Raw genomic sequence first — 18,340 nt, 5'->3', positions numbered from 1 at the left:
GGCGCGAGACACGCTGCCCACGGCACAGCCGGGCTCTGGGCCAAAAGGGCATGTGCTGCCCGGGCCTGGGCAGAGCTGGCCCCCGCCTGCTCTACCCTGTGTTCCTCGGGTGCCCTTTGGCGCCTCTGAGCCCTGCTGCCCGCTCGGTAGCGGGGGGGACCCGGCGCCGCTCCGAGAGCCCAGCCTGAGGTCCCTCGGGGTGGCGGGAGCGAGGTGTGCGGAGGTCGGCCCCCCCGGCGCTGCTGGCGTGACCTTGGAGGATTTGGTGCGCTGGGGCTGAGTTGCAGCAGCGAGCAGCGAGCGGAGGCAGCCCCGTCCTTGGCTCACGGCCTCTGCCCCCCTCGCAGGCCCTGGAGCCTCCTGCCAGAGCCTCGGCCACCCCGTCGCGGCCCGGGACGGCTCCGGAGAGATTCGGGCTCCTCCAGACTGTGGGGAGCAGCGATGCCCCCCAGGACGTCACTGGGGAGGGACGTGCAGGGAGCTGTGCGTGTCGTGCCGGGGGCTTGCTCACAGGCGCGGAGAAATTGGAGCTGGAGAAGGGAGTAAGCTGCGCTCCCCCGGGGGCTGGAGCCACCGTGCAAAATGCAGGGGTTGTGCACGGGCGCCTGCAGGCAGGGGGACGGAGACCGAGCGCCAGCACCCGTGCCGGGGTCCAGGCTGCCCCCTTGCCGGGGAGCCCTCCGTGCCCTTGGCAAGCGCTCGGCCCGGCRCGGTCGGCGGCCGTAACGCCGGCACGGCTGGGAGAGGCACCACTGGGCGCCTGGGAGCTGGTTTGCCCCCGGCAGGGCAGGCTGCTCCCGGCTGTCGCCCTCCGGGGAATGGAGGGGTCGGTGGGACCTGACGCAAGGGAGACTTGCGCAGGAGATGCCCGCGCACCAGGCGGGCTTTCCGCAGCCCGGCCGCGGGGTGTCCCGCAGAGCTTTGTTTTAGCCGGGTGCYGCGGGGGGGCCCTTTTATGCCCGTTCCTTTAATCGTGGGATGACTGGGGAGAGTTTCTGCATCCCGCTGTGGTCGTGCCGGAGATGGTCCCGGGCCTCTTGATGTGGCGGGAGCTGCGGCTGGGAAAGCAGGGCAGCGTCTCAGACGTGGCCCTTATCTGCTCCCACCACCCTGGGAACTTATTAAAGCTCAGCTCAAGTGAATTTCCTTTTTCTGTTTTTGTTTCTTTCCTGGTGACGTTTTTCCCCTCCGGAATAAAGGGCTGGATGGAGACCATGGTTACGAGGTGGTGTGGGCAGCCCAGCCCTGGGGCTGGAGCGGGACCCTGCAGGGGCAGGGGAYGGCAGAGCCCAGACATCCGCCTGTGCCAGGCCATGGTCAAAAGCAGACACCCCGCGGAAAAAATTGGCATGTGTCTGCATCTTCCCAGGGCACTGGCTGGAAACGGGAGCTGGTGAGCGGAGAAAATCAGCCGGGGTGCGCTGGCTCGCCTGCCGCCCAGGCCCCGCAGCGCCAGGCACATCCTGCATCGCTCTGGGAACCTGCTCCGCTTCTGCCCGCATGTTTTTTCCATTGCATTCCCCGAGGGGTCCGCCTGCAGAGGCTGTTTGTCTGGAATCAGGGCTTCCCTGACGTTACGTCCCAGAGGCCGTCTCCGCAGGATGTATTGGCCTTCTTCAAGTGCRCGATCAAACTCCCGGTGACCTTGGCGAGGTGGGAATCTCACCCCCGCCTCTGGCTCAGCCTGAGCCGCGTCCGTTTGTTAGAGCCCAGCTGTCTGCGTGCGGGAGATTTGCCTTCACTCCGCCTCTCGGGGTCTAATCCTGCCGTGCAGGAAGCCAGGAGCTTGGCCACTGGCGGCAGGGGAAGCGCGGCTGCYGTCTGCTGCCCCCGTCCCACCGGGGAGGAGGTGGACGGACCCGCGGGCGCGGGCGGTGCGCGGGTTTGCCCCGCGCGCGAGCGCTGCTCCTTGGCGCCTCCGCTCTGACACTGTCCCCTTGCTGTCTCCGTCTCAGATGCACCGGGTCCAGCCGGCGCCGCCGAGGGCCACAGCTGACGGGCGGGCAGCCGCGTGATTATGCGGAYGTGGCACCATGCCTCTGGTAGACCGGTTCCTCCTCCGCTCCGTTACCATGTGGCTGCTCCTTCCRAGCTTCCTGCTCGTGGCCTCCTGCCTCCGCTCGGCTGCCGCCTTCCCAAAGGGCTGCTACCCTTCGGAAGAGGAGGGGTTCAAGACCTTCCGGTGCAGCAACGCTCGGCTGACCGAGGTCCCTAAAGACATACCCAATGACACCAACAAGCTCTACCTGGACTCCAACCGAATCCCCTTCCTGCCCCRCGACGCCTTTCGGGACCTGCCGCTCTTGCTGGAGCTGGACCTGTCTCACAACGCCATCGCCGGCGTCGAGAGCGGGGCTTTCCGGGGCCTGGCGGATCACTTGCACTCTCTGGACTTGTCTTCCAACAAGCTGGTGTCGCTCAGCAAGGATGCCTTTAGCAACCTGAAGGCCAAGGTCAACCTCTCCAACAACCCTTGGCTGTGTGACTGCCGGCTGCAGGAGCTGATCCGGACGGTGGATCTGGCAGCCGGCTCATCAGGCGGCATCGTGTGCGACTCCTCCGTGCAGGAGGAGCACGTGGGCAAATCCTTCCTGCAAGTGATCGCGGACACGGACTTCTGCAACGTATACAAAAAGACCACGGACATCGCGATGCTGGTCACCATGTTCGGCTGGTTCGCCATGGTGATCTCCTACCTGGTCTACTACGTGCGGCAGAACCAGGAGGACGCCCGGCGGCACCTGGAGTATCTCAAGTCCTTGCCCAGCAAGCAGCGGAGGTCRGAGGAGTCGTCCACCATCAGCACCGTGGTGTGAGGGAGCGGCATCCCGGCGGACACGGGTACCCAAAGAGCCTGCGGAACGGCGGCTCCGCAGGCTCGCCATGGCTGTAGAAGCTGTTATCAACCATTGCCATCGCACAGTAATAATAGTGGTTTTGTTCCATTCTCTGCGGGGAAATGACGTCCGGTTGCGGGAGCCGTGGCTGCTCGGAGCAAGCGGGAGCGCAAGGGCCCGGATCTGGCGCAGCGAGAGACGAAGCGGCTGCGGTTGGGAGCAATTAGTTGTTGACGAGCGCATCCAAGAGCGACCGGGGCGTCCGCCTGCTGGGTGTCAACTGCAAAGGACCAGCGAGACCCAGAGCGTCCCCTCGAACACGCGGCGATTGCTCCGACTAACCCCATCCCGGACATTTACACTTCATTTGAAACTGTTTTATTTCTTTTGCAGAAATCCCTTGGGGCATTAATGAAAGTGGTGGTTTAGTCCCTCTCTGGCTTTTCCTCGCTGCCGGAGGGATGCTCCCGGCTCCATGCAGGCTCCTGCCCCCGGGGAGCGACGGGGGCAAGCAGTACGGGAGCAAGGCCATGCCGCGGTGGGTCGCTGGCCCTCGAGGATCACACATCCGAGCTGTAACCAGCAACGCGGCGGGACTGAAGGACAGGGAGGAAAGCAGAGACACGTCGGTTGGGAAAAGCAAGGGGCATGGCTGGGTGCGCCCGGGCCTGCCCRGCTCCGGAGCTGCAGGGAGCGTCGCCTCTCTTGTGCTGGATGATGTTGTCCCACGTTGGCCCTCGCTGTCCCCCGGTCCCTTCCCCTCCAGGGCTGGGCCAGCCGGAGTGAGGGGGCGCGGGGTCCCCTGCGCGACTGCACGGAGACGGGGTGGCTTGTAGCTGAAATCCAGACCTCTCCCCGGTCCGGCGCTCCATCTCCAAACGAAGCAAACGGGAAACGAGCTTCTTCTGGTGCTGAGCTGCCTGCAGCAGCGCGGGGCGCGCAGCCAAGGGAGGCGGGTGCAGGGGGCGACCGCAGCGGGCCCGGCACTGGCTGAGGGGCCCCGCGGTGGGTCGAGCCCCACCGGGACGCGGCGGGGACGCGGGTTCCCCCTCGGTGCTCTGCGGGGACCCCCCGGATCAGCGCGTGCAGCCCGGCGGCCCCCCGGGCCTGGCTCCTCAGGTCGCCCCGGCATTGCCGCCTCGCTGCGGTGCCGCGTGGCCGGAGGCTGGCCCGGCCCTGGGGACATCCCTCAGTGGCCGGTGCTGAATTGCCACCGGGCGAAAGGTCTCACCTCTTTCCTCAAGGGCTCGCAAGCCTGCCGACCGCTCACTGTGACGGCGCGCTGCACGGGGGGCGGCGGGCGCTGGTGGGAGCCACCGAGACCTCTGCTCTTTCGTCCTTCCCCCCCCTCCTGTGCCGCTGGCAGTAGCCTGACCCTCCCCTCACCCAAAAAGCCCCCAGTGTCCCTTCTTGAAATTCCCAGTATTGGGCTGCAGGTTCCCGGTTTCCGTGTCCAGTGATTAGAGAGGGGCCTGAACCGCTGCACCGCAAAACCGCCYGGGGCCGGCGCGGGTGTCCGTGCGCGTGTTCGGACCCAGGGGTCTGTTTTCACCTTTGAGCGTGCAGCGTCCGGCTGGAGATTTGGAGCAAAGCCAAACCGGACCCAGAGTCTTCAAACCGAGCCTGAGAGCACTGTTTTTGCTGGTTTTGTCCTTTTTAAAACCAACCGAAGCTAAATTGCCTTAATTCACCAAGAGCACCAACCAAAGCTGCTTGAACGCCCTCCGTGCCGCGCGGCAGCCTGCCCCGAGCGCCGGCTCGGACCCCGGTGATGCGCAGGTGCAGGGCCGGGCTCAGGCCCCTCTCTAATTACTTTCCTCCTCCCTCCCTGGCGCCCCGGTGCCGGGCTGCGCGTTTGAGCCCCGGGAGGAGGGAGCCGGCGCCRGGGCCCGGCAGGGCGGCGAGGCAGGGCCGCGGCTCGCGCCCCTTCCACAAGTGCCTACTTTCCAGACGCAGACCCGGTGCTCTGCGACGCACAAACACCTTCCGGCCCACCTCGAAAGCGGGCGCCCGCCGGGCCCAGGCCGCGACGCCGCAGCCGTGCCGCGGCCTCCCCCTGCCCGGCCCCCGCGGCGAGCCCCGGCGAGCCCCCCCCCGCCCAGCTCAGGGCACCCTCACCATGCCGAGGGACGCCCGGGACCATCCGACCCAATATGCGTTTTGTTTAAGGGACCTTTTATGTTCTTTATACAACAATAAAGTTGGCTTTCACTTTGGTGTCTGGCTGGTGCGGGATGCGCGCGCGCGGGGAATGTTGCTCTTGCGGCAGCTGCTGCCGCCGCTGGACCGAGGCGGGTTGCAGCCCCTCGAGCCAGGGCCGCCCCATGGGGAGGGGGGGGTCTCGCCCCAGCGAGGTCCTGGCTGCRAAGGGAGGGCGAAGGACGCCCGCAACACCCCACGTCTTCCCCTCCCGGCCGCTTTGCAGCTCTGCCGGGCGCTCAAGGGCTGCTAGAAACAGGATACTTTGGTCCCGCTGGTAACCCTACCTTCGCCTTGAATTAATGAACACGCCGYGGCTCGGTTTCGGTGAGCGCGGCTCGGGTCATGGCAAGACGCCCTGGGCTGTGCTGGGCCYGGCCGAGGTGGGAGCCGGCTGCCTGCCGCTCCGGCAGCACCTGGTTTTCTCCAGGTGCTCCAGCAATGGGACATCCCTGGGGCTCGAGGAAGGGACCCAGGGCTTGGTGTTTCCGTGGGGCAGGGAGCAGCCGGGATGGGGAGGGGGCTGCTCCATCCGTCCGCTGCAGTGGCCCCCAGCCAGGCTGCGTCTCCCGCTCACGTGGTGCCTCTCCGGGATCCCGTGGAAGAGTTGGGCCCCTGCTCCGCTCCCAGCCCCGACCGCCCTGACCGGCGGCTTGCGGGCGTTTGGGAGTCAGACCAGCGATGGAGACGCTTCAGCAGGGGAAGCGCAGCCTTGCCGGGGGGCGGTGGAGATGCCGTGGCCCGGGAGGGACAAGCCTTTCCCCATCCTGCAACTCCCCGGCCCCAGCAGCCTCCGTGACCACGGCATCGATCGGCAGCAGTTCGGGCCGGGTTGCCAGCAACCTTTCCCCGCCTGGTGCCTGTCGACATGCAGTGCCGCGGAGGGCGCAATCCGGGCCCTAATGTGGAGCGACAGCTCCCGCGCGTGGGACATTAACCTTGGTTGTCACTTGGCTGTCAGCAGCGCGGCCGTGACAGCCCGCAGACCCCAGGCTCATGACCAGATGGCTGCGTTCCCCCCCACCCCCAGCCTCYGTTCATTCCCCGGGGATCTTCCCCCTGCAGCCCCGGGAGCAGCTGGGCTGGGGGGACGCACGGGGCGGGCGGCACTGGCAGCCACCCTGGCTGTGGAGTGACGGGTCCCCAGGGCTCCGCTGGTGCCCCCCCACAGGGCTGGGTATCGCTGAGCCCCGGCCCTGCAGGCTCGCTCCTGCCCAAGGTATTATTAGGATGGAAATTGCCAGGCTYCTTGCAGCTCACACTCATTAGTATCCGGAAGAGGAAGTGGATTCCGGCAGCAGCGCAACGTTGTTTAGCTGTTGCTGGTGGGAAGCGCCTCCTGCACCGGGGTGCGGAGCAGGCTTGATCTTAAAGCTTCGTTAAAGGCGTTTTTGGGTGCTCCTGGCTGCGAGGTTGCAATAACCCCCCCGAGGCCGATGGGGCGGGATGGGGGGGACCGGCAGGCCCAGGGCATCGCTCGCGGCCCCTCCGACAGGCCCGGGGGCATCTTGACACCTGCAGATTCCCTGGTGCATTTTGAATTTTCTCTGACGGAGCAGCGCCRCGCTCGCGCCCGGCCTGGTAGCCAAAACACCCGGCCCCCAGCACAGAGCAGTGCACAAACCCCAGCATCCTTCGCCAGCGAGCGTTTCTTGTCCCTGTGGCTGCTGAGGAAAATGTGAAAACGTGACCAGCAGCCTCAGAAATCACAGATGGGGAGGAAAAAGATGCCAAAATATACAATTATTCGGAGTTTAATAGTATTTAAGGCACTCGTGGCTTCTGGGGCTGTGAGGCATCACTGCCAGCCCCAGGTACGTGGCACGTGCGAGGGGAATTTTCGGGGAACGGCAGGGGGAAATGAAGCTCTGCAGCACCCGATGGTGGCTCGGCGAGGCCATGGAGATCCTCCGCACCTTTAAGCAAGGAAATATATGAATCCATATATATTATATATATTTAATCCATTTTAAAGCTGCGTTTCTGGGTAGTTTCCTGACGTCCCGTAGATTTATTTGCTGGAACGGGCTGCGAGAGGATGAGCAGCGCGACCTCGCCGTGCGCCGTTTCATCAYGCAGTTAAATCTTTGTTATTAACTTCCAAGCGAGTCTGCTCGTCTTGGCTGCGCGGGCGATTAACCCGGCAAACCCCGCAGGGGGCTTCGCCCTTCTCCCTGGGGACGGAGGAAAAGGTATCACTGGAACAAAATTCAAAAGCTGGATGTGAGGGGCCGCCCCACGCGGGGCCGGGTCACCGGCTCAGATTTTCTCCCCCGTGGACAGGAACACGCGTTCAGCCTCGGCTCGGGCTCGGGCTCATAAATCCCGGTGGGACRCAAGGCTCCGCTGCAAACGCAATCACTTATCGACACCCGTCGTGCCGCAGGCGCTCGCAGCGCCGGGCTGATGGGTTTTCATGAGCACACTTTGCTCGTTTGGAGATCTGACCGGTTTTTAAATATGCTCCAGGGCAGCCGGGCGGCAGCGCTGTTCTCTCAGCAACGGCGATTGCAATTCCAGCCCGCTCGCGGGGAGGGGTGTTAATGTTTAATTTTGCACGGATGTACGTTTTAGAGAAAAGGTAAAGCAATTTTTTTTGCAGTCGGTAAATGAAATATGCTCAGAGTTCTTGGCCCCAGACYGTATCCTGAACTTTTAAATTATTAGATTTAGGAGAGGGAAGGAAGGATGTCTAATTGTTTAATTTCCACAATTATAAAAATATTTATAAATAATTAGAACTGATGGCAGCAATTACACTGTGATTAAAGCTGGTCTACACTTCATCAACAGTCCTTCAGTTATTCAGGCTTATTTATTTATTTTCACCACAAAAAAATCCATTTACAGTGGCATTGCTGCCAATAATGAATCATACTTATTCACTGCCTGCAAAGGACTCATTAATCCTATGATGTTGCCTGTTATAGGAGCGGAGTTGTCTGTAAAATGTGGCCACTGGAATTCTGCATGGGGARATGCAACTTCGGTGAATAGGAAATCAAAACAGCGCCTAAAACCGCAAGATGTACTCCCATGCTTTTTGTTAAGAGCTCAGAGTTGAGGAGGAGAACGCTTCCCTCCCGCCGAGCTGCGGGTTTTCTGTCCCGTCTCTCGCTCACGCTGTGCAGCGCTAAGCAGAAGCCAGATATCATTTCTCCGTCTTTTTTTTTTTTTAAGAGGAGATTATGCCTATTAATAAAAGTGACAGGCAGTCTGGAGGGGGATTTGCAAAGCCTTCCGTGCTGGAGAGAAAAGCCGGCTTTCTGGGCGCTTTCCCTGCCTCGGCGGGAGCCGCAGGGACGTCTGTGTCCGCTCTGGTCGCGTGGGGCTGCGGCCGGGCGCTGGCACCCGCCGTCCTCCCCACGGCCTCCGTCCAGGCCGGGATTTAGATGCCAGAAAGCAGCACAGGCTCTTTATATTTTTTTTCAGTTCCAGTTCAGCAGAGCACTTGAAAATATGCTTAATTTTACATAAATGATTGGTCCCATCGAGGAATTTACTGCGGCTGCTGCACCTAGGCAGGCTTTGCATTTCGCACCGGCTCCTCGCTTCCCAGACGCCGGCTTTGACTCAGCAAAGCAAATAATCCCYTTTTTATGAATCACCACCCGGCCGTTCCCCTTGCTCCCGTGGGAGACCGTGCAGCAGCCCACGGCATTTCATCATCCCTAATACATATCGTCTCCATGGCCCAAAGCTGCATCTTGGGATGCCCTGACACCCCTGAGCCCAGGCGCRGGCAGGGCTCGGGGTTATTTGGACCTTGGAAAAAGAGCAAAAGTTGCACCGTTGACTCCTGGCCTGCACAAAGCTGCTCTTTAGGGTGTTGGGAACCCAAAATTGGGCTAGGTCCTTTGGAAACGCCCAGGGCACGAGCCAGCCCAGGCTGCACCAGGTGTTTCTTTGGTCGCCCCCGTCGCTAATGGGGCTGCTCGGCCCCTCCTGGGAGCGGGCTCGAGACCAGGTGTGATGAGTTGCCCCAGAGGCACCAATCTCCCCCGGTCCAGCCTGCTCCTCCCTCYGCCCTCCTCACAGAGCCCCTTTACTTATAACCTGGTGAAAAGCCCTGTGTTTTCTTGCACGCAGAAGTGAGCTGCAAGCTGCAGCRTGTAACTCTGTTGTCTTGGAGAACTGCATGACCTACTCTGCTCCTGCTTCAGATGACTTAAATTTAGAGGACTAGATCACCCGCAGATTAATAGAAACGCTGTGGCGAGTTTGCAGGAAGATGCTTCCCCCGGCGGCCGTGGTGTCAGCGTGACCCCGCAGCAGTGGCGCTTCCTGGCCACGGTGCTGCGCTCTGATCAGCTCGCTGGCGTGGTGCCTCTGCAGTGAGTACTTGAACATGTGTCTGCAGAGTGTTTCTGAACTGCTCTGTTCCAGACYGGGAAAATCCAGCTTTGACGTTAAAACAATGGGCCACGGCTTCCAGTTGGCTGACTGTGTTCTTTAATGTGTTTAAAAGTACTTGTGTGCTGCTGATAGTAGCCTGGGTGAGAGAGTGTTGCTAAAGCAGCAGAGAAAGGGACAGAACGTCTTAAGTTTCAAACTCATTTTTTGTGAGACGTCCTCACTATTTTTAAGGTGTTTGTTACAGTTATCCTTCACAAGAAACGTGACTGAAGCCTCGCTGTTGGAGGCAGAGCGCAGCGGTGCTCGGGGGGGCTGAGGCACGCTGGAGCACTTGCTCGGGGTGATGGTACCGAAGTGAGGAGATCTGTGAGCTGATTATAGCGATTTGTAAAATCTGAACTATGACAGTGATTCATCGGCTTGGAAAGAGAGCGAGCTTTGAGTGATGATGTATCATAAATAAAAGATTTAGCCACGTTTGGGGTGATTACGGGCAGCGGAAGAGCAGATGCTCAGACTGGATAAAGAGTTTACATATGAGAAAGGTCAGAGCAGATCTGTTTCACGACAGTTTTTCATGACAGGCCAGGTAGAATCCATGGCACACATTCCTCTACAATGTAATGCTGCTAGTGTTGGCATGATGCTGAAATGTTTGACCCATTTTTCTATTTCTTTTTAAGGCCCATTGAAAAACTTAGGGCACTAAAAAAAGCTAGCTATAACTTTTTTTAAGGGGGGAAAGAGAGGAGGGAGAAGCAGCTGAGTGTCCATTTGTGCCTCATTAGCCATTACATTTAGTATCTACTTCCTGCTTTTCTTCCCCCCCATCTAATTCATGCATGCGGCATTCCTCTGTGAGATATTCTGTTGTGAAATAGGCCAGGAAACGCGTGGAGCAATTGCAGAGTGCCCTTCTGCTTAATCTGTATAAGCCTGATTGGTGCACAAAATGTCCAGTTGGCAGCTAAGATAATCAGCCTACAGGCAGTTAAATGCTCTTGTTACAGTACATTTTATTCATCAGTATTTAATAAGTAAGGAATATGAAAAGCTTGGAGCGTGGTCTGTGCCCCTACCATCTCCTGCTGTTTTCCTGTCAAACTAGATAAGTTAAACTGGGTAGAACTGGGTCGATTTTTGGATGACTACCCACCATGGCATATCTAGATGCCATAGGAAGTTGCAATTATTTAGAGGTACTCCTTTTTGCCTGACTTAATCTACGTCAACATCCCAGTGCAAAAAGCAAGGGATCGCCCTGTGTGAGGGGAGCGGGTGCAGCTCTCGGCGCTCCGTGTGTGGAGTTCTAGAAGTTCTAGAAGCCTGTGCTCTGGTAACCCTGCTGCAGGCCAGCTGCTCCAACAGGCTTGCCCGAGACCGTTCTCTGCACGTTGTGGGAGTTAGCAGATGCCAGTATTACTTGTGAGGCTCTTGCAAGTAATAAAGCAGTATTAATACGATTTTTTTTATGAGCAAAATAGTCAAGGGCTGTGGATATACTAGCTCTGATCTGCTTCTGAAGGTTGGCTTGGAATGTTCCATGGAGAAAACTTCCCCGTTATCTTGGTGCTTTGACAGTTTGTTTCTTGATTTGTTCCTGATCTAGCAAACTTGTTGGGAGTTTAAAACCGATGTAAGACAATAATCTGCTTGTACAAACACGGCACCTGGGACCAACAGAATTATACCATAAGTATTTAAGGCAGATGAAGAAAAAGATGTGGAAGCAAGCCAATGGGGATGGCTCAGCAGCCTTGCCTTCTCCCCTCGCGCTCTCCTCCTTCCCTCCCTGTGATGTACCCGCTTCTACGCTGGAAGCGGCAGACAAGAACGTAAAGGCAGGCTCCGCAATTTTCCTGACTGTTGGACTGCAAGATTTGTTACTAAACCTACCTCTTGGAGACCTGCTCAGGAAGCGAAGATTTCACTTTCCACTCTCGTTAGGCGATCGTTAGCAGAGCTCCCACTGGCGGCGGCGATGCGGAAGGCGCCCTGTGGATAGGTACCAAGGTTTTATCCATCGTGTTGTCCAGCTTTGTGCAGCGCAGGCTGCAACGTTTCAGACACAGGAATTGTTTTTCTTTGTCAAAAATAGGCAAAAACAAAGGGAAGTGCAACTAATATTTTATTTTTAAATCACAAAGATTAAATACTTCCAACTGGCAAGAGTAACTTCTAGCAGATATTAATATATAATTCTATGTCATTATGGTATATAATTCCACTACAGCTATCTCCCATCTTCCCCTGAACTGTTTATAGCTCCTTAATGTTTTCTGAGCAAACTACCGTGCACAGCTGTGGCTTGTTTGGTGTCACCACTGAGAACCAGGCTTTTTTTGCTAAAAGCCACATGGTGAACTTCATAATTTTCTTTATATAATTTTTTTGCACTGAATTACTTTACTTTGCATGAGCACTTTTTTTATACACTTTTTAAATAATCTAAGTGGTTCCCAATTACAAAAAATGTAAGGCTTTGAATGATGGGGTTTGGCTATTGTTCAACAATAAATGTAGGTTTCCAGAATTGGTAACTAAAAAGAAAAGGGACATCCCAAAAAAATGCTTTCACAACTTCTCTTCAGTTTCCAATTTTATTTAGCAAGATTTTGCTCCATACTGTTTGATTTGAGTGCTTACACAAGTTCGGCAGGTCACTTCATTGTTAGGACTGTATGTTCCAGGATCACAAACAACTGCAAATAAAACACATTTACAGTATTTTTGTCAGCTTCCTTTTACCTCAGACAGGGACCATGACCATTGGGCAATACTACAGAACTCCGTAAATGAGATGTTCTTCTAGACCTCTACTGAGATTGCCTTTCCTTCAATAACTCTAAATCCAGAACTAGAACTAGGTACTGCTAAGAAGATCTTTTAAAACAACAGAACATTTTTCAGCAGCAGTACCATTAAGGTAAAGTTTTCTTATTTATCCTATATCCTGAATACTGCCACTGACCAATGACCTGGAAGAAGATATTTCACTGCTTCCATTTACTCTGTTTGGAAATACAGTTATCTCCTAATGCACTAACAAATGGTTCAAAACAACCAGCTTGCTTTTCCATTTCTACTGGTTTTTATCTGCGACATTCATTCAAATGAATGTCTTTCCAAAAGATAAACAAAAATATACTTATGTGTGAAAGTGCTATTTAAAAATATTCCTCAGAGGAAGCTGTGATCAGGGCTAATATCCAAAATTTAAATTAATGTATCTTATATTTACCACAGCAACTAGCGCAGTCATTGTGGGTGATATCGTTTTTCCCAAAACCTGGTCGACAGCTGTCAATGCGAGTAACTTCAAAACTGTGGTCCACATAGTGTATTGTAGGAAGAGTTTGAAAGTCATGCTTCAAAACATATGCCTGTTTATTAAAAAAATCTTCAATACGATCTCTTGCCTAAAATTTAGAAACATTGGAAGAAGAATAAAAAGATATTCTTAATCAAGAAAAAAAATCTGACTATCAGCAAGTACTTTATACTCCTGATCCCATATCCACTGACCTGTCACCTTAACTGGAGTCTTCCTTGGCTTCAGAGGGCCTAGAATCAGACCCAGTATGCAGTGTGATGACATATATAAACATTAAGAAGCTAGAGATGATAAATTTTAGAAATCAGCTAGAGCAGATTTATTTTAAACTATTATTCCATTTACCAAATCATAATGCAAATACTTCGTTTATAGGACCTGAAGTACAGTATACTAATATACTAATCTTAATCTTACTACTTTTATGAAGTAAATAGAAAGATCAAGTCTTTTTTTCTTCAACAAATTTTGGATCAACTTGACTTTTAAACAATTTTCCATCTTGGCTTGAATTACTAGAAATCCATGAACCATCATTTACAGTGCTATTAATTCCAAAATATTCAGGGGAAGGTGGATTACTATGAATCAAATCTGTAGATGCTAAAGTAGAAATTCATGTTTAATATACAGAGAATACAAAAGGCAGCTGACACAACCTCTTGAACTCTCGTGTTTGTTGCATCTTCACAATCATAAGGAAGCTGGTTGCAAACTTCTTCCCATCCTGGTGCAAAAGGATTTACTATGGGGGGAGAAAAAGATATGTTCATGTACATATCCTGAAGAATACATTACAATGAATGTATCTGTAATATGTATCTTCAAGGTTAATCTTGGAAAACATTGGCAAACAAATAATATTTGTTTTTAGCATGTTATGGTATTCATTTTACCTTACTATAGCCTCTCAGTTTTGCCTCTAATTTGTGTAGAATGGTAATTTTCTTACATCTGTCACTGTCCCTAGTCAAGATAGTGTTCACATTTTGAAACTTTTAAATTGGATGCATTTGAATTTGAAAAATAAGTGACTGATGAAGAAAACAAAAAATAGTTCTGGTGATTTCTATCTGTTTAGTTAATTGCATTGTTCCAGTAAGTCACTGAGGTTTACCAGTAAAAATAATGGGGAAAAATATGAGAAGACAAGGAGAATGGAATTATTCTCACATAGTACCCGCGGATTACGGAAAGGATGAAAGTCTTATCTGAACTTTAAAGCTTTTGGTCTCTGATTTGTGCTGAACATTCATTTCCTTTGATGTAAAATGGCCACAGAACTGTTCCATAACCCATTGGGATGGGTTCCTCTTGGCACATGATGAGAATTTAGACAGGAGAAGATGTGATCAAAATACTCGTGAACAATTTCCTTTCCTTGGTGACACAATATCTCTGAATTAGGGCAGCCATCAGGGTTGATTTAACCTGTTTTGCAAGGCAGTACAGCCACATTGGTATTACCATAAGGGAACCATGAAGCTCTTGCTTTTAATCTCTGTTCAATTTCCTAGAATCAAGCAAAACCACAGAGGTCACAGACTTATTAAAAATCAAATAATGAAAAATGACTATGACCATTTTCCTTTTACAATTGCATTAGTGAAGAATCATGACTCATGTTATCAGTTATGTCCTTTCAACAATCCTTTCAAACTATACCCCTGAAAAGTAACATTAGTTACTAAGTTTAAGAAGTACAATTTACAAGCTCAACATATAAACTGCATTTTAGCTCCATCTGTGGGCTACTGAGAAAAAATACAGGGAGCCCAAAAGAAAGCAGGGAAACAACTTTGGAAGGCATATTTGACTAATATAATTTCAGATGTTGTTTATACTATTCCTTGGTTGCTTTTAAAATAAAAGGATCCCTCCCAAACAAACACTGAAATCTGTTACCTTGAAAAGTAACAAATAGCTCATGCAGGAGGCTATGTTTTGGTCTCTTGACAGAATGGCATTTATATGATGGATCTATGACTTGGCATGCCAGATCAGAGATTACATTATCCAAGATTTTCTTCAGTTCTTCAAAGAACTGGTCATTAGCTACTAGCTTGCATTTCTTTGTAGTAAAGCGAACAGATATCTTGTATGCATAGTCAGGTTCCCTGTATGCTTAAAAAAAGTTTGAGAATGAGTACAGCATTGTAATCACAGACTGTATCTTGCACAGTATCTTATCATCTATATCAATGCACTTTATATCTTAAATATGAGCTTTTATTTAGAAGTAAACAAGTAAATAAAGTTTACTCATTAACCATAACAGAACAAACTTATCCTTTAGCTGACTTTAGCTTACTTACAAGGTAAGTAAGAGATATTTAGTTTGAAATATACAGGAATCTTATGTGCTCAGGTTGTGAGGCTCTGCTCCCAAATATTAAAACAGAAAAATGGCAAATGCTAAAATAAATGCAGAACTAGCAAGGCCATTTTAGAGTCTATAAACTTAGTAACTAAAATGTATTGGAATTATGAAAAAACATCCTATGCAATTGCAGCTTGGGAGTGAGTGTTTTAAAAATGATTTAAAAAAAAGAATGTTTCATTTTTAATCACTTTTTGGAAATGTTATTTGGTGGGTAGGGAAGTGACATTCACGAACCATTGTTACAAGTGGTGGAGGAATGCCTAAGTGCACAGCTCGAACAATTGGGTCAGAAGGCTCACTCTGCACATGCATATGTTCTCAGTTCAGTCCTTTTGCTGGAAAGAGACTGTGTTCGGACCAGTTTCCTTTTCTGATCTTGGGTATCAATTGGAGTTACTGTAGTTTACCTTGTTCTTGTCAAGGGTAGAGATTACTTCATTCTTCAGGTCACCATGTGTTCTTTGTAGCTGTTATTTAAACTTTTTCCAAAACTTGGAAGGTATTTGACAGAATAGTTTTCTCTGTGATAAAATGTTTATCAATCCTTGAAATAAACGCACACTTCATAAAACCACCGAACTACAAAAGCTATGTGTATTAGCTCACTAGTAAACTGGTGATCTTACCATATACCATAAACTTGTATGCCTCAAACATCTCTCTCTCGTCCCATGTATCAGTTTCAATGATTTTGTGAGAAAGAGTGCAAGTGTAGGCTCCAGACATAGACTCCTTAAAACCTATCACCATCAGCTTTCCTGTTTCTGTAAGATTCACATATATTTGCCCTAGAACAGAAACAGGAAATACTTGATTACTGGAAATATTTGGTTTCTGATGCTCTACTCATTTAGAACACTTAAAGATGAGATATCTTTCTTTTGTACATAACTATATACTGATTCATGTTGGTCTGAAACAGCCTATAATTAATGAACTTTAGGACTTACTACAAGTTTCCTTTTATCTCAAGCATTTGAAAATTTAGAGGGAGAAAGGAAACATAGTCTAAAGGTCAGAGCATGTGGAAGAAATCGACAAAGGACACATGACTCTCTGGACCCACCAGCCGGGCTGATGCAGGATGACATCAACAGAAACAAAGGAAAACACATGATTTCACACACAGAAATCTATTTAGCCATTTGTGGTTGACTTTTCCCTTGCAAATAGTGGAGAAACAGTTTCTGCTTTCCGTCTCAGCATATTTTCCCGATTCCCACCCCCTCCCCCCATGAGGCAAAGGCTGTTTCTAAACATGTGAAAGAATACTGTAAAAACGTCATATGAGTGACTGGAAAAAATGGCTAAGGTAGGAAGAGTGAAAATAAGTTGTAGTCAGGACAAAGTAACTAACCTTCTAATTTTTTTCCATCTGGACCAATCCACAAATAGTTGGGATCTATAACTTCTTCTTGAGAAAGGGCTAAATCCATACATACTAGAAATGGGCTACTTGTAAATATTTTAACATACACATTAACTGCAACACAAGAGAATAAGGTAAATGACCTGACATGTTTATCTTGAATGAAATTTAAAAAATACCTGTTTCAAAGATACATTTACTTTCATACTTTTAAAGCCCCAACATGGAAAATGAATTTAGCGAATACAGATAAAAGATTAATATAATGCCACTACTACTCTTAAGGAACTGTCCACGATGTGGCTGGTGCTGACTATGTGTAGAAGAACATTTGGTCTCACACAGATCGAGTTTCAAGACGGCAGATACTAGACTTTGAGTCTGCAGTGGAGCTGCTGGCTGGACAGCCCTTGTTCTGATATTAAATGCTCACAAGTGCTTGAAGTGGCACCAGAGGAGAAATGCATTTCTAAAACCATAACCTCAATTACCATTAGAATCATATTCTGGAGTCTCCAGCACCACATTTAGCTAAACTAGGTTGTATTAAGAATTGCCATTATAATGACACTACTTATAAATGGCATAAATTGCCCATTGCTACTCCTAGGTTTATAATTCTTGAAAGAGATTAACAATTTAGGATTCAATATTTCTATTATGAGGTATTTAACATCACGTGAAAAACTCAATTTGCTCACCTAAATGTATTCATATAACTTTAACAGGCAGATGAAACATGATAATATAACTTTTCCACAAGAAGTTTACTAATTCAGTTATGCTGACAAACCAGTTGGAAGGAAAAACTGGAATAAAATAGGAAAATTACATGTTTACCCACTTAATTTGAGATGCTTTTCTAGCTGACCACATACATACTTGTACATAATTATGACTAAAAAGGTCTGGTATAACAGATCTTGTGTCAGTTCCACATGTAGCATTGTTTATGTGCATTATCACTGTACTTAAACTCCATTTAAAAAGTCTAGTAAGACTAAAATATAAAAAAGCAAGTTTACCTTCTTGTTTGATGTTGCCATAAATATGATTCTTTTTAAATATATCAGCAGAATATTCTTTCTCAGTTACAGCTCTCACTGTAGAGAAAAGGACTTACGAAATTACAAAGAGAAATCTAAGCACATAAATTGTTAGCCCACCAATTTTGTTGTAGGAAGCTTCCTTCTCCTGTCTTACACTCCTTCCCCTTTTCTTAAAAAGAGGGCTCCCATGTGTTGCTGACTTATCGGTTTTAGCTGCTTTAGTGCCAGGGTTGCAAACCTAGCTTGAATATAGCAGCTTGCAAATCAGCTGAGCCTTCCTCCTTCCCAAAAAGTGGGGAAAAAATCGCTGCAAAAGCTAACCAGCAAGGCAAGGGGCTTCACGAGGGCTCCTGAGGAGATCCCTGAGGAGCACAGCGGGTGCAGCGTGGCCATCACGGAGAAAGCAGGTTTTGAAGCCTGCGAGGGGCTAAAAGCCGGATTTTGCCTTGGGGAAGGGGTGGGGAGTTGTCTGAGAAGGCGGCTTTGTGTCAAGGGAGCCCCAGAGGTGTGAAAATCACCACGCCGGTGTCTCCGCGCTGACTGCTGAGGCTTTTCTCACACGATGGCCCCTTCTGACCACGGGGGCGACGTCGGGGGGGGGGGGGGAAGCTGCACTGCCGGGATCCGCACTTTCCTGCCCAAAAGGGGTTTCTTCCCCCCCGCTCCCTCCCGCCTTACCTTGCGCCAAGGCAGGCGCTACCACCACCGCCATCCCTAGGAGGCCCCAGGCGGGGAAGCGCAGCGGCTCGGGCATGGCGAGAGGGCCGAGGAGCCGCCTGCCCCCCCCTCCCTCCGCCTCCCTCCCTCCTTCCC

The 18,340-nt window shown here is 51.1% G+C and overlaps 2 protein-coding genes across 2 annotated transcripts; one reads left to right on the top strand and one right to left on the bottom strand.

Annotated features, from left to right (window-relative positions):
* The first annotated feature begins 2,033 nt into the window (after positions 1-2,033).
* Positions 2,034-3,047, top strand: LRRC3C (leucine rich repeat containing 3C). Its single transcript, XM_026072965.1, has one exon. The coding sequence runs from the start codon at positions 2,034-2,036 to the stop codon at positions 2,814-2,816; it is 783 nt and encodes a 260-aa protein (XP_025928750.1). The 3' UTR covers positions 2,817-3,047.
* Positions 3,048-11,996: 8,949 nt separating this feature from the next.
* Positions 11,997-18,281, bottom strand: ZPBP2 (zona pellucida binding protein 2). The gene is made up of 8 exons (XM_026072944.1): positions 18,206-18,281; positions 17,504-17,581; positions 16,467-16,592; positions 15,736-15,897; positions 14,632-14,850; positions 13,386-13,471; positions 12,634-12,811; positions 11,997-12,094 (listed from the first exon to the last, which is right to left on the bottom strand). Exons 1-8 carry the CDS (start codon positions 18,279-18,281, stop codon positions 11,997-11,999), a joined length of 1,023 nt encoding a protein of 340 aa, XP_025928729.1.
* Positions 18,282-18,340: the final 59 nt, after the last annotated feature.

This window comes from Apteryx rowi, unplaced genomic scaffold, assembly GCF_003343035.1.
Source record: "Apteryx rowi isolate R43461 unplaced genomic scaffold, aptRow1 scaffold_354, whole genome shotgun sequence".
Taxonomy (NCBI): Eukaryota; Metazoa; Chordata; class Aves; order Apterygiformes; family Apterygidae; genus Apteryx; species Apteryx rowi.
This window is presented reverse-complemented; position numbering and strand designations above follow the sequence as displayed.

Excerpts from the sequence above, each read along its gene's own strand:
- ZPBP2 (XM_026072944.1), bottom strand. The coding sequence starts at position 18,281 with ATGCCCGAGCCGCTGCGCTTCCCCGCCTGGGGCCTCCTAGGGATGGCG. Across the intron at positions 17,582-18,205 it reads AGCGCCTGCCTTGGCGCAAG|TGAGAGCTGTAACTGAGAAA; the intron begins GTAAGGCGGGAG and ends TTTTCTCTACAG. Across the intron at positions 12,095-12,633 it reads TGACTGCGCTAGTTGCTGTG|TTGTTTGTGATCCTGGAACA; the intron begins GTAAATATAAGA and ends TTTTATTTGCAG.